Source organism: Colius striatus, chromosome 2 (assembly GCF_028858725.1).
Source record: "Colius striatus isolate bColStr4 chromosome 2, bColStr4.1.hap1, whole genome shotgun sequence".
Taxonomy (NCBI): Eukaryota; Metazoa; Chordata; class Aves; order Coliiformes; family Coliidae; genus Colius; species Colius striatus.
Window position 1 is genome coordinate 15,360,183 of NC_084760.1, and position 15,960 is coordinate 15,376,142.

General features: G+C 38.9%; 1 protein-coding gene across 1 annotated transcript in view; it reads right to left on the reverse strand.

The window, feature by feature from the left end:
- Positions 1-2,511: 2,511 nt before the first annotated feature.
- Positions 2,512-15,960, reverse strand: part of KCNQ5 (potassium voltage-gated channel subfamily Q member 5) — a 292,687-nt gene continuing 279,238 nt past the window's right edge. Inside the window, exons 11-14 of the mRNA XM_061989536.1 lie at positions 15,202-15,310; positions 7,686-7,817; positions 6,598-6,724; positions 2,512-6,175 (exon numbers count right to left, since the gene is read on the reverse strand). Coding sequence (XP_061845520.1) covers positions 5,234-6,175; positions 6,598-6,724; positions 7,686-7,817; positions 15,202-15,310 — 1,310 coding nt within the window. The 3' untranslated portion in view covers positions 2,512-5,233. The remainder of the gene's footprint in view (positions 6,176-6,597; positions 6,725-7,685; positions 7,818-15,201; positions 15,311-15,960) is intronic.

The window sequence follows — 15,960 nt, forward strand, 5'->3', positions numbered from 1 at the left end:
TCCAAGGATGGAAACCCCACAGTGTCCCTGGGCAACCTGTCGCAGTGCTTGGTTACCCTCAAAGGAAAAAAAGTAGAAAACAAAAAGCTAACACACACACACCCACCCCTTCCCTTCAACTACACTGAAAATGTTTTAAGTGAAGGTTTACATTTCCCTTTTTGGCACTTCTCTTGTGCAGAGCTGAACGGTGGACATTTATGTTTGTGTCTTTATGGATGCACATTACAGCCTGTGCCTGTAAGTTATAACTCTAGAGCAGAAACTTCACAATGCCTTCTTCTGACACTTCCCTACTATCTCTATGGACACATAAAGCAAGACTGCCCGCTTTAGCACAGGGAGTGCATGCATATGTTTGCCCCCTTTTGTGGTGTACATCTGAAGTTTAAGTAGACTCTGCTTTAGAGAGTTACCAGAAGCTGAACCTATCAGATTGGTTTGTGCACATTTTATTCTACTAAACTTCCTTTGTGGTGTTTTGGTCCATTTAATAAAAAATTACCAAACTTCAAAAGGAAAACAATGAGCAAGTTTAAATGTTTTTCTTGCCTGATACATACTCACACCATACAGTCTTCTACGTAAGGGGTAAAAAACCAGTAAGCATGGTACTTTTCAAATAATTTTTATTAACAACAATATGGATTCAACTTTGTCAGGAAGTTACAATTAACATTGTAATGTACTGGCTAATGTTGTTGCAGTGTCAGTGGAAGCAGCCTTCTTGCTTTCTGAGCCTGTTATGGAACTTATCTTTCAGTCTTTCAAAGAAGTAAAAACCGATTCCAATAGCAGATGATATTGGACGTGTCTGGAATTGTCCTGTGTGTGGCCACAGTTGAATGAACGGTCACATTTGCATCCAGATGAACAAAAAGGAAAATATTACATGCTTCCACTGACGCTGCAGGGGACAATTCGTATTTCAAAAACCAATTAACCTTTTTAGACAGTGACAGCACTTTGTGTGATGTTGTAATCCATTTGAATTAAGTCGATTAACACACTCAAAAAAAAAAAAGTGAAGCAGAAATATCTGGGGCAAATTCTTTTCTGACCTGTATTTCATTCAAACCTAATGAATCCAAAAGGATTGCATGACACATGAGTCAGGATAAAAGTTGGCCCAGAGAGGCAAGTTCATTCCTGGTATAGGTAGGTTCAGTTCAGTCAGTGGAACTGAGCCTGATTATCCTAATGGAGGCTGAACGTCACCCAGTTGGGCAGTGAATTCATTGAAGTCAGTGAAGCCATCCAAGGATGAATTTAGCCTCAGGTGTTTAAACCTTGTTTCATTCCTTTGCTGTTATATTTTCTCTTCCTGTTTACTCCTCATTTCTGATTATTCTCCTTTTCTCTGTGCTTTTAAAAAATATCCCGTCTTCCCTTTTTTACATCAGTACTTTGTGCGTGATTTTTTTATATAGTCAATGTGACATGGGTAAATTCAGCTAAGTATTAGTTTCCTCAGGAAATAACTGGAATATTACCATTTTCACTTTAAACAGATGCCCAACAAAATAAGGATTTGAATCTGAGCTCCCAATTCAAGAAAAATTCTTGAATTCCATAGAATGAATGAATTCCATAGAATTTTTGCTTGAGTAAGGATTGCAGGTCCCAATCCAGAAATACTATTGTACATCAGATGTTCTACTATACGTCAGCAATTCAGTATGATTTGACTTATCACAGAAGAGCAGGTGAATTACTCATCACCATACGATAATGAGAGCAGTCACTCTAAGTAGGATTATCTCAAAAACATATGGAACAACCGTGGGCACTGTGAATAAAAGTGCATGATCTTTGCAATCTTGAACCCTAGGCTAAAACACCATATTAATATTTAAATAAAAAGTATAGATCATATAAGCCAGGAGCAAAGACAAATTTTTTAACAAATAATAATCATCAAAACTATTCTTTGCATTTCTCTCTTCAGTCAGGTACAAGAAACATGCTGATCAGAAAACAGTTAATTGGATAAGGCTTAATTCCTGAAGCTTTTACTGAAGTTCAAATTCTCTCTTCAACAATCCTCAAGTGGATTGTATATCAGAAACAAAAAATTCTTCTTAGCTGTCGTGAGCCCGACTTTAATAAGCAGCTCAGGACAAGACTTGAAAAACCAGACAGGTCTTTCTTTTGTGAAACCAATGAATGACTGTTAGTCATGACACTGTCTTTAAGGAGAGAGCATAGAAACGGGAAACTCCTCCTGAGGAAATATGAGCAAAGCTTATAAAAATCCAAACAAACAATTCTTCCTCTCTGGAATTTCATATATTCACTACTCTTTCTATTTTCTATCAATATTATGTTAAAAAATTCCTACATTATAAGACTTGCATCTACAAAAATAATAATGGTGAGCACAAAAGAAAAAAAACCCAGGATTTTAAACCATAATTTTGAAAAGATACGATCTTCTGGAGTTATTAAGTACTTTGTAAAGACAGTAACATTTTCATACATAATTTATAGAACTTATTCTTTTGTGCACAAAATTGTATTAAATAAATTAAGTTAAAATTAGGAGGACTCAAGCACATCATTTAAGGCAAAAATACCAAGTTTCCGTGAGATAAATTATCAGCAAAACCCAAGGCCCCGCTCCTGTGCGGACTCGGTACAGGCAGGGCCAGTGCTTAGTTCTCCCACTGATGCCTTCCGGGCTCAGTGAGGGTGCAAAACCATCTGCTTGTGCAGACAAAGGTGGAGGAGTGGTGTCCAATTCATGATGCCTTGTTTTTTTTGTTCTCGTCAAGGAGGAGAAGGGGGTTTCATTACAGGCACACAGTTGCCATGTGCCTGATCTCTTGCTCCTTAACTGAACCTAAGTGCAGATTTACACTTAGGCCCAGGAGAGGCTTCATATGAGGCAAGAAAGGCACCATAAATGGTTAGGAAAAAGGAAGAAAAGCCTAAAAAAAACCCCACTTGTAAGATTTTATATTTTGGATAGCGCTTCAGACTTACAGATCTGTCTGGATAGACTGCAGAGAAATAAGTTACTAGTTAAATGAGCTGAGATGTGGAAAAAAATCCCTATTTATCCTCACAAAACTACTGTTGTCATCAGGCTTTAGCATGGTCGGACTGCACATAAAAGCAGGAAAGGCTTAATGTGGTGAATTATATGGCAAAGCAGTGGTGAAGAAATTGTGCTTCAAGGTGTCTTTCAGGATTTAACAGCTGAAGTTTGCTCTGGCGTAAGCCATGGAACACAGTGTACCATCTGTGGACCCCGTATAACGACACAATATATACACTCTACAGTTTGCATGTACTTTCACATAATAAGGTTGTCATGTAACATCCAGGAATACTTCTGTAAAGGAAATACGGAAGCTGAAATTACAATGGTTTCATAGTAAACAGATCAAGTCCTTCACAATACAATCTACAGCATTTAGCCATGGTTAAGACTGGAGTGACATTTTTGATGATAGTAAGTTCCCAGCAGGTTCTGGGCCTCAAGAAAACACTGCCCTGAGTGAGCTGGCACTGGCACCCCCATACATTCGGTGTTCCTGCTGCTAGAGTGAAGCTGAGCCCGTCGGGTTGTCTACATGCCTGTGGTGCAGGTGGGATGTAAATCTTGGGGGAGGCAACACACAGAATCCTCATTCAGCTGGGAAGAGCGAAAGCCCGTTCAGGCCCCCGCAAGGGTTCTCCTGGTAGCAAAGCCTTGCTGGGGATGTGCAGATAGGCACTAACACTGCTCCTGCTCCTGGTTAGGATACCAAAAAATAAGAAGACGTATCAAGCAGGAATGCTCAACCTGATGTAGGCATTGAATCTGAAGGAAGGAGTCTGAAGGACCTTTCTTGGAAAGTTCACAAGAAATGACTGCACTTGGGACACAGTGTTGAACTATAAGTGTGACCACTTTCCCCTCTCTCCTCCTCCCCTTTTATTTAAAAGGCAAACAAACAAAACCAGCCAAACAAGAAATCCCTAGCCCTCAGTTTTGGTTTTAGTTTGAGGTGGGTTTTTTTTGTTTGTTTAAGTTAAGGTGGTCTTCCCTACTTCTATTTCCATTTCTAATTGCCTATATGGCTTCTTATTCTTTTGGAAATAGCACTCAATGTTGGTGACTGACAGGCTGGATTTAAAACAAAAAAATAAATTTTTGCCTCTTTATCTTCCTTATATTTTCTGGGATCATTTCCCTTCCTCCCACCTAAATCCATGTTTCATTTCGTTTTGTTTGGTTGTTTTTTTTTCATTGATTGTGTTGACTTTCTCTCCTCCCTCTTCTGTTCTCTATAATTTTAAGCTGTATTTCAGTTCCTCAGTTTCCCTCTTTTCCTAGCCTTATGAAGTGCTGTCATGGTATCAGTTTGGGACTGCAAGGAAAATTGCCAAAATCTCCACAGAGGGAAATATTGCTTCTACAATAAAGGCAGCGCCTGCTTCCTTCTGTCACCTACTGCTGCCAAAATGTTTCAGATTCACAAGATAGCTCCTCCATGAGACTGGAAGGAGAGATCTCCCTGAATTTTTAGTGCAGTCACCCACGTTATCCACTTCTGAGGCCAGTCCCTATCCTTAAAATACAAACTTTTCTTAGCAAAATAATGTTCTTGTTAGAAAGAACGACGTGGTATTGGTGTGCCAAGTACTTTTGCCACAGCACTAAATCACCAAAATCGGTTGGATGTTAACATACTGTTTTTCAGAGTTAAAAATAACTGAATACTGATGAGCTAATGTGTGTATCTTTCAACTGGCAGCCATTTCTAATCCCCAACTACTGTTTCCCTTGGTACCTTGCTAGCAGCTGTAGATAATTTTTTCAGTTGTAAACATAAACTATCATCTAAATCCGGACATTATACACATATATATTTAATTAGTTCAGAAGCAAAGTGCTTTAAACCTTAAGATTTTTACTTCTGCCCTGTAGAAACGGCATTAGGTCTAAATGCTCAGATTTTTGCTTTTTGATACATCCTGCAGCATTAGCTTTGTAGGCAACTCATCATTTAAACCTACTGTACTACATGAAAGGCTGCCGTACTGTAGGTGTAAACTTGAATGTTAGCCATCACTTAAACATGCATTTTCATGCAAACTAGGAGATATGGGCTCATTCAACTGCTTTGCAGATTCATCCTGATTTTTGTGATTGTTTCTTATTAAAAAGGCTTTCAAAACAGTTCATGCTATGATATGTATGACTAGAGGAATGACCCAGCCAATGAAGAAAGCCCACAAGCTGTTACTTAAGTTTGACGTGGAGCAGATTGAGTGCTTCTGTACCGTCCCCTGGCTTGCAGATGCTTTGAGATGATCTTGATATTCCAGTCCTTAGAGAGTCAGCAGAGAGAGTTGTTTCCACTAACGGGCGCGAGATGGCTTCAGTAGTCTCTGTTCCTGCCTCTGTCTCCAACTCTTCATCAGTTATAAATAATTTTGACTCCCTCCATTTGGAGTATACATCTTGGCTACCTCTGGAACTGCTGGAGTCACTGCCAGCAATCTGTACATTCAGTTCTTCTGTTGATTGTATAAGATTCTGTACAGATAAAGATTTTCCTAAATCCATTTGTGCCACAGGTTTAACTGAGAGCAAAGGTTCCCCTTCTGTATCCAGACTTTTTCTCCATGAGAGATCCTTCGTCACACTGGGCTGTGCAACTTGTCCGTTATCCTTTGATGCAACAAGGCAAGCGGTGACATTGGAAATATTTTCCTGTGTGGTTACAGGAATAATATGAACGGGCTCAGGCCGATTGATATGCTTCATTGATGAGAAAGGTGGTATTTGTAATGTTGTTGGAGTTGTCGGCTTGGTTGCCGGGTTTATTTGGTTTGATGTATTATTGACTGTTGTGGGTCCATCGTTTGGCACTTGTGTTGCTTGACTATGCATAGCTGGACTAAAAGCATAGTAAGACTGAGTGCTAAATTCATTTGGTGTCAGTATAAGCTGTAGGCCACGAGGCAGATTGGCACTAGCTGATCTGGATACACATCCACTGATTTGTGCAGAATTGGACAAATCTTTGCTGTCTGATGGACTCTGGTAATCAGAAGTCTGCTCACACTCGAAAGCTGGCATTTGAAATGAAGCCAAAGTGAGCGCAGATGCAGATCCCTTTCGCAAAACTTGTTGATAAATGTCTAGTAGACAGTCCAGTTTTGACTCGATGGATTGTACCTACAGGAGGAGAGGAAAAGCTTAACGTTAATGCCAAACACTGATCTAAAATATTTGGAACCCAAGCAAAAGGAAAATGTGAGTGCTGATGAGAGAAACCGAAGGAACTTCGTATATGCTCTTGACCCTTTAAACATAATGTCAAAAGCCATGGAAATTTTTCATTTTCAAACTCTCCCAAGAAAAGAAGAAAAACTTCAGTAACTTGTGATTTTTCTTTGCTTTCCTTACTTTCCCTACTTTTTCTTTACTTTCCTTACAGTTAAGGCAATATGGTTCATATCAATTTTATTCCAACGTGCAAATGAAACAGATGTTAGAAAAAAAAGTATTTTACCTGTTCACCCTTTGAAACTGGCAATAAAATACACAAAAGTCATGAGCAATAAAGCAAGACAAAGCGACACAGATAGTCACTCTACCTGTTTCTCCACCTTTACTACACGCCCTAACATACTGAGGTCATCAGTTGTCTCATTCTCTGCAGGATTCTTTTCTCTGCTTCTTTTATCTGCTGTGATTTGTCCTTTCCCAAGAATTTGATCAACGCTGTAAGAGAAATGAAAAACTGCTGTGATTCCTAAAAATGGTGATGATATGGAAGTAATTGCTTTATCCATACATTAAACATTAAAATCACAGTACTTCAGAAAAGCACTTGAGAAAGAAGACAAACTTAATTGTTTTAGTTAAAAAAAAGGGAAAAAATCCAATGATCTAGGTTGACCTGCTTCTGCAGGGGAGTTGGACTAGATGATCTCTAAAGCTTCCTTCCAACCCTACCATTCTATGATTCGAGACTGTTTTTCTTTTCTGTTGGCACTAACAGGGGGCCAGAATTTAGCCATTATCTGGGAGAGCCAGGGCTAGACTTGCTGAGAGGAGGAGAAAGGAGGTGGCCTCTCTAGCAGCCTGATGTGGAGGAACAGGCGTACTAATGTCACCATCAGCTCTCCCATTCTAACAGCAGCATCAAGCCCTGGGAAAGTTGTCAGTTTGAGGCAGGAATCTCACCTGTGATACTGGCAATGAGACACGTGATGCAATGTTGTTTTTTTGCTATTAAATTATTACTGCTGGGCATCCAGAACTTATACATACTATACATATCCAGAACCATATACATACTACATTACCAGTAGTTCCCAGTTTCTTTCATATGAAAAGAGAAAGTCTGGGTGGGAGAATACCAGTTGTCAATGTTGACCTCACCCTTTTTGCATTGTCCTGACTAAATTCCCCATTTATGAATGGACTTTACAGATAAAGGATTATATTTTTTTTTTCAGACTTCCATTTTCTGAGGACAATTTAGATACCTATTTTTTGTTTGTTTTTACTCACAATGTAATTTCTGGCTCAGCTGCATTCACAGAACGAGAGGCTGAGCTGAAACATGAATGGTGATTTTTACCCAAAGATAACACATAAATGGTAAATGTTACCAATATTCATTATGCAGTGAATGACATAAGTTGCTTCTGCAGAGGAGAAATTATTATTTCCTTACCGTGACTGAAGGCTCTTAATCCTGCATAGCATGTCCAGATGACCTGCTGAATACTGTTCAATAACATCTTTGACATCATATGGACGAAGCGTTTCCTTAAACTTTCTCTTTGCCACATGAAATTTCATAATCCTGTGGGCAAAAAGCATTTCACATGTTAATCTTCAACAGCTGTGAAACAATACAATCTATTCCACTGACAAAATCTGACAGCTAAATTTTAAACAGAAGGTATTTTAAATTCAGCTTGTGCAAGTGAACTTTTGCTTTTACACAACTCTTTTTCTAAGTGCAAATGTGTATGTACAACCTAAGTATCTGTTTTTCATTTATTTTGCTGACTTAACTTTGCAGGCAAAAGAGAAGTGTTTGTGTTTGTCCCATGTTGAAATCTATGGGAATTATTATTTATTTAGAGTTGGTGGTTTTTTCCCTTGAATTTTACTGCAGAGTAGTAAAAGTATTGAATAACAGTAGATATCTCAAACCAATGAATAGCGTGTGGTTTTATGTGAGACTTGCACAAGTTTCTGTGATGCTTATGTGAATATGCAATGTCTGCTGAATAGCGCCTCTTGAGCCTGAGAAGATTGACATGAAGTTGCAAATTTTAAGCAATAGAAATGACAAACTTGAAAAGTAAATGTCAGTGAGCTGATTTCCCAGGTCAGCTGGTAAGACCTGCAGTTCTCCTTGGTTTACATGTGAACTGCAGAAGAGAGACCCATGCAAGAACTGTGAGAGAAGCCAAGAGATCAGGTGTGTTGGCCATTCTGGTCTGTGTTACAGAGCTTATGAATCCCTAATAGGGCCAACCTGCTGATATTTGCTATCTGCTGCAACTGAGAAAGCAGAGACAGTAAATTGGTATACTATTCCAAATGCCAATATTTCATGCAAATATATTCCCTCCGTGGTTACTGTGATGTGTATTTAGTAGCTGTAAGACAATGAATTATAATAAAAACAAAAACATGGCACTTGCTCTGATAAGAAAAGTTAGTAGTGTTTTAGTGGAATTTAGAAACACCTTTGTATACATAAACACCATGATAATAGGTACGTAGAGTCAGATTAACAGTATATAGGGATGCTCTACTGATTTCTGTGTCACATGTAAATGTTCTTTCAAATAATATCAGTCTTTTGCCACGGTTGCTGATATTTCCCATTCTGGTAACTTGCAGTTAAAAATGAGATTGCTTGTCACCGGTACAGAGCTTGAACTATGATTCTGATTATAGAAATTAAAAATGGAAAAGGGCCTGTTAGTAGTAGTCCATCATCTTGACAGTTCAGGACTGATCTCTGTGCAGTTTTAAATATGTCAGATGATGCACTTTCCTCTTTCCCATTGTCAGCCAGTTCTACAGACTAATGGCTTTTGGTGTCTTTTGTAATGTGAAGGTCTCTGAAGCTGGGATTTTTTATTTTCTTTTAGCTGTCGAATGATGCCAAGATGTTCTTTTCATAATAGTCTGACAGCACAGACAATATCCTGGAATCTAGTTCTTTATTCATCTTACAAAGAATAAATGAAGTAGCCGACATACAAGAAAGTATCATTCCTTTGTTATTATTCTTTCTGTTTTAGTGGTCACAAATTTTTACATCGTGCTCTTGATAAAATAAAGATATGAATCTCTATTAAAAAAAAGCAGAGACAGAGGGTTAATAGCATAATTGAAAGCAACTGTATTTGCCACAACTGGCTGATTTTACAAGAGAAGAGAGAGAAGACTGATTTTTATTAACAACCATGGAAGCTTCTTAATCAGTGTGCACAAAAGTCTTCATTACTGCTTTACAGTTTTGTAACTTTTAAAAATTTTGGCTATCAAGGCAGTTTGTTCATAATGTTCAGAAGTCAGACACAGGATGAAGCATCATGGCTACATCAATGAGGAGTACCTGTACTATTCCTGATTAGGTATTAGCTCATATGATCTTAATTCATTTCAGCAAGGTTTGGAACAGATCCATATTACATATTTCTTTTTGCTTCAAATATTTATTTTTTTTACATAAACTGTGCAAAAACCTGAAAGGTTATAAAAGCCTGGCTTTTAAAAAGCCTGCAAGTTCATTAAGAAACAGAAAACCCAAATTCTTTCAGTGACGGAGCCTAGCAACTGCTTTGCAGTTATTAAATGTGGATGGTTCTCCATAGTTATTTACGGTCAATTTTGAAAATTCAATTGGCTTTCTATTTCTGGAAATAGAAAGGTTGAACTCAACAGGCTTGAACACCTATCCTGAAGGGTTATAGAGCATATTTAAAAATAGTGAACAAAAGAGCTTTTGAGCTTCCTTCATTCGTGCTTCTAGAATAAAAAGTTACTTATTCTGTGTGGGAAAAACGAAAGGTTCAGTTATGTGGGCACGGGCGGGCAACTTAGTCCCGAAAAGGGGAAATGAGCGCAGTTATTCATACCCCGAGGCATCAGCCCTTAACGCAAGCTGGAGGAACCGGGCAAAGAGCTGCAGCAACCGGGCAAAGAGCTGCAGCAGCTCAGTCTGTCTTGTTTCGCTTGTACCACGAGAGGGCAAACGAAGCTCATCGGAAACCAGGCTTAGCCGGCCCTGGCAATACTGCACTGCCAGCGCCGGCCAAACAGCCCTAACTGAAAGGAAGAATTATCCCAAAAGCACAAAACGGCATACTCCCTATGGCATTTAAAATCATTTATTTTTAAATCCCTGTAGGCCGTGCAGCGAAGTGGTGTTTTAAATCTCAAATCTAGTGTGACAGAGAGGATACACGGTGGTAAATCTACTACCTAAGTCACAATATGACAATTTTTCCATGAGAATGAGATGCATCTAGAGGAGAGGAGACAAATAGTCTTTTGTGCTGAATTAGACCAGATATATCAGAGTGCTTTGCCTGCAGTTAACATCTACACCACAGATCCTAGTGATCTTTACGTGCCATGGTCATTTGTAGAAAATTACGGGTCTAATAGCAACTTTTGTCTTCTGACCCCCTAGCAGCCAAAAGCAGCTTCCATTTCATTTAACTCCTGTCAAATGCAGGGTCAGCACTGATCTAGAATTACAGTGTTTTCTGAACGTGCAGGTTGTATATCTTTCCTGGCATTTGTTGCACTGTTATTTCCATTCATATTGTCCCTTCCAGTATTAAGAGCTGTTCTGTTTGTCATTAGTGCACCTTACTGAGGGTGGCACTGAGCCAGAACATCTCTAACTGTCTGTGCAGCCCTGTCATACTCATGCTGTTTTTTTAAACCTGTAACTTGTCAGTCTTGTCACTATGTCAGGAAGAAATGGAGCTTCATTCTACCGAGATTCAGGCAAACTCACATGTGGTTACTGCCTCGAAGATTAAAAGACAGGTAGGGTGTTTTCCCCATAGCTAGATGAAGTGACCATGGGTCATTTGCTCACTTACTACATCAGAAAGACAGGAGCACCTGGATCTAGTTGTGCTGGTTCCTTCATCTCTCTGCCCTTACCTTGCCAAATAACCTTTCTTCCTGGTGTAATGCAACATGCAGAAAAGATCCAGATCCAATATAGAAATGCCAACAGACAACGGTGGTTAAGAGTGAGTTCTGCTATGTGTGGGCTGAGTGAGAACTCTCTTGGGTCTTGACCTGTACCAACCCTTCCCCCAGGAACCACAGACATTGTTTCCTCCCAAGCACGGTGCTCTTATAGGCAAAGACATGTTAAGAGAAGTCTCTTAAGAGAGAAGCCTAGACTCTGAAGACCATCTAGACAGAAAATATGTTGGGATTTAAAAGAAACAGAGGATTCTGAACCACAACCAGTGAACAAATTCATAATGGCTGCTAAAAATACATTTTACAGGTGTATCAAGAACATTTCAAAGACTGAACAGAAATGGTAAACTATGTTTTCCTTCTTTGGCTATTAAATATGTATGACTATTCAACTGTACAGCTTATCAGCTCACGAATTCTCAAGTTTCATTAGGTTTAGTTACATTTGTTATTATTATTATTATTATTTCTTATTAACAACAAATGAAAACATATCTATGCAATCGCTAGAGTTAAAGAGAGAAAAGACCTCTTAGGTCAGCAAGCTCATCTTCCTGCCACTGCAGCTATTTCCTATTGCATATTTATTTCTGTTCCTCAAATCTAATTTTATAGTCCATAAATAGGAAAATAATTCCATCATTTCCATTGTGGAGAGTATTACAGAATTTCGTGTCCCTTGCTATGAAAAATGATCAGAGATATCGCAATATATGGAAACAAGGTATCCTCATCTTCTTTTTACTAACACGTACATTCATCATTGTGAACTAACAGAGCTGGAAAATGCAATGTTTCTTGTTGGTCTCCAGGAGCTCTGCAGGATATTAATGCCTTTTTGTTCATGACAAGACTGGGACTGGTTGAGCAGTGCTGCAAAAGCTGCTGGCACAAAGGATCAGCATGCTGCCAGCAAGAACTGCTTTCTGCACTGCTCCGAACAATGAGCAGGACTGATCCTGGCCTGGCCCAAGGTGTGCTGTGGAACATACCACATTTCACTATGCAGGTCCTCTGTTCCTCTACTCACCCAACACTATGCAAATCCATTGATCAGCTTTTTCTTGCTTTCTCTACTGCCTCAGATCATCTTTCCTGACAGACAGTTTGTAATAAGTGGGGGTGGCAGAGGCAGCTCAAGAGATGGGCTGTGCAAGACTCAGCTTGAAGGATTTTGAGAGGAGGCTGTCAGCTTGACATGTTACCAAGCCTGCCCAGTGGGTCTTCAGTACAACTGGTTTGAAGTCCTATTTTTGGAAAGGTCCAATATGTTAAGAACTTTTTCTGGTGTTCTGACCATTTAAAAGTGAAAGCTTGGGGGATTGTTTGTTTAAAATAAAACAGTTGTTTTGAAGAATAAAGTAGTCCTGGGAAAAATGTAAGTAAAAGGTCAAAACTGGAGCAGTAGACTTTGAAATTACCAAAATGAAAGATTATAGATAAAAGTTATCTTTGGCTATTTCAAGGCTGTCCAACCTAAGAGTAGCCAGCATATTCTAGGCTCCTTTCACAGAAAAAAAGCTCTCAGTTCTTTCTGATTCTAAAACTGAGAGAGGCCCTTCCTCTGTAAATTAATTTTGCTAATTTCATTTTTTCCCCAAAACAAAAGAACCATTTGTATCATTGTAAAACAATTTGTACCCAGCTCTAAACAGGAAAAAAAAAATACTACCTTTTATTCCATTTTTTCAAGGTGATATAGCCAGAATGTATTGAACTGTGTGTGGTTATATTTGGGATCTTTCGCTTAATGTCTCATGAAGCTGTGCAAGGGCCTTCTGTCTTCATCTACTCCTGTATACCAGCATGAAAGGAAAAACAGCCTCCACCCTCTCTCATTGCCTTTGCAATTCAAAGCCGTTGCTAAAAACAAACTTCAAAATGAGGCACAAAGTTTCCATATAGGCAGATGTTATCATCTTGAAATTCTAGTTACTATATAGTGTCTCAGATCCTTCTTCAGATGTTTGCATAGATCACAGTGTAGTCAAGTAACAGATACTCTGAATAATCAGAAAGAGGAGTATCAGCTACCTGATGAACTGAATTATCAGTCTCTTGATTTTGAGAGATTAAGGTATAGCATTTAACTGGAAGATCATGGCATATTACTGCTTTACAGATCTCAAACAAAGGTATGTTTCTGAAGCACGATCTATGTGCCGCTTGTAATCCAGTGAAACGCTAACATCTGCAGGGAGAGAGAGGAAAGGTTCATGGCTAATTGATAGCAAGTGGAGATACAGAATTCTTTTCCTCAGCCTCAATGGTGAAATGAGTTGGTATTTTGAAAGTCAAGTGTGCAGAGAAAAAGTTGATTCATCAGTTAAATAGGGCATGTCTGAAACAAACTGTGGCAGCTTAGCTATTCTTATTATAACACTTCTGCATATAGCACTGTGGAGAAAGTTTGCTATCTAGATCCTTCACGTTTGGTTACTTTCCATTTGAGCTGATAATTACCTAGAGAACCAAGGAAAGACATAGGTGATGCACTGAACAGTCCAGTGGTGCCTTTGAAAACAAGCACCATGAATTTAGTATTAGTGTTAAGTTGATCTCAAGGAATTTGGACAGTATTAAGAATGAGATGACTGTTGGTATCGGTTGCCAGTACAGTGGCTAGGTGCACTCAGAGCCAAGAGTCAAACAGTCTGTTTAAAATGCAACATCACAGACAAGGATCTTTGGCACTAGAACCAATGGACTATGCTGATTGTTCCTAATTTGAGCATTTTCCATTTGAAGGAATAGGCCTGCCTTATAGGTGGGTGTCCACCGTGTAGGAGGATTTCTGTCACCTGCTGAAACATTGTTGGCAAAAGATGGTTCTCAGCAGTGACATTTGAGTTGCCAGTTACAGTGGTTGTGGACACAGACCTGGTATCTGACACGTCCTGTGAGGTCATTTCCAGGCAGGTTGGAAAAATGGTTGGAACAGATGTCTGCAAGTGATCTGTCAAGCTGTATGTGCTAGCAGAAAAGTATTAGAAACAGCCTTACTCACTATCTGTCTTCATTAGCAGTCAGTGGAAAAAGGAGAAGGAAATACAAGTAGCCCATAGGTTATCACTCTATGAAATTATTTGATAAAGAGCTTGAGTTCTTTCTTCCCACAGTGCTGAGAAAACTCAGGCAAGAATTCCTGTAGGAAAACATAATATTTCCATAGGATTTTGGAGAAATCCTCTGTGGCTTGTGCCTGCTTGTAAGAAGGGTGCTGGGCACTGATGTGATGCAGAGCCAGCGAGGTGACCCCCAACAGTAACCTCAGGTTTCCTGTCAGCAGAGAGGTTATGCTTGAGCTCTCCTGGCTTACTGATGTACTCTTTATGGTGGGGATTTTGCCTGTCAGGATTTGCACTTCAAAATACTCAGGAAGATGAAGAGCCTTGACAGTCTCAGAAGGGTGAATGCTAAGTTTAAGCTTTCAATGCAGGTAATTTTATAAGTTTCAATGCAGTTTGCTGCTTTCTTGGGCAAGAAGGAGACTATTAGTTTTAAGTTATTTGGGTGGCATTCAAGGCTTTGCATAATTATTCTGCTGTTACCAGAAGAAAGCTGCAATAAAAGTCATATGACAGACAGTTTCAGGAATATGGAAATGCCATAAACCCTATAACTTTGAAATGAAATAACTTTTCTAGGCAAGGTGATACACATTCAGTAAAACTGCATCAAACTGGATGACAGCATTTTGGATTGCTGGAAATATAGTGGAAAGCGGCATTCATTACTCTCTTTCTCTCCCGAGTCAAAGCACGTTACATTTTTAGACAGTGAAAAGCTGATAATAGAACAGATAAAACATTTTAACTTTTAATTAAAATAAAAGGAAGCATAAATAAACTATATTAACATTAACTATGTAACAAATATAGCCATGCAATAACTTCAACTAACTACCATTTTATTAATTGACATGCAGTTAATTATTGTCTTAATTAAAGAAATCTCTAATATTTATTCATTCAGTATTTTTTACTCACCTGATTGCTCTGATGACAGTTTTAAGAGCAGGGGTGAGATCTTCTACTGACACATCACACTGGCACCCTTTTTCATCATAAACATCATCTGTTCCAAGACTGGTGTCAGCTGCAAAATGCAAGAGCAGACTAAAAACCTCTTCCTTAGTGTTTTCTAACCACTAGAAAACAAAATCAAAAGATGCTGAATTTACACTAAATAGAGAGTTTTTTAACTGCTATGGATCAACCTGACATTGAAGACAAAGAGGATGCATTTCATTCAATAAGGAGACTGGGGAATGATCCAATGCTTTATTACCGGTGAAAATAAACAAAATACCTTAAAATGAATAGATAATTAAGTCCATCATGGATCAGTTGCCACCTTAAACCTCCATGCTATGTCGATATTGCAGCCTTGCTTTGCAACAGGAGGGAGCTTAAGCTGAAATGCTGTATTTATTTGTTTGAAAAAACATTGATCTTGTAACCTTTAATAACACTGCCTCTGCAGAGTTACCATTTGAGAATTAACTAGAAACCTCAGAAGTGCCCAGTGTATCTCAATACACAAAGAAAATAGGGAGTCATGCAGGTCCAAGAGGGTTTACAAACATAAAATATGCTGGAATGGGATGAGAGCAAGGAGGGCAGGGTCACAGATTCACAGAATGGTCACAGAATCACAGACTCACAGAATGGTCAGTGGATGCCCATACATCAAATATATCTCAAAGGCACTGAAGTACAGAAAACCTCTTGGGCATAGGTGTTTTT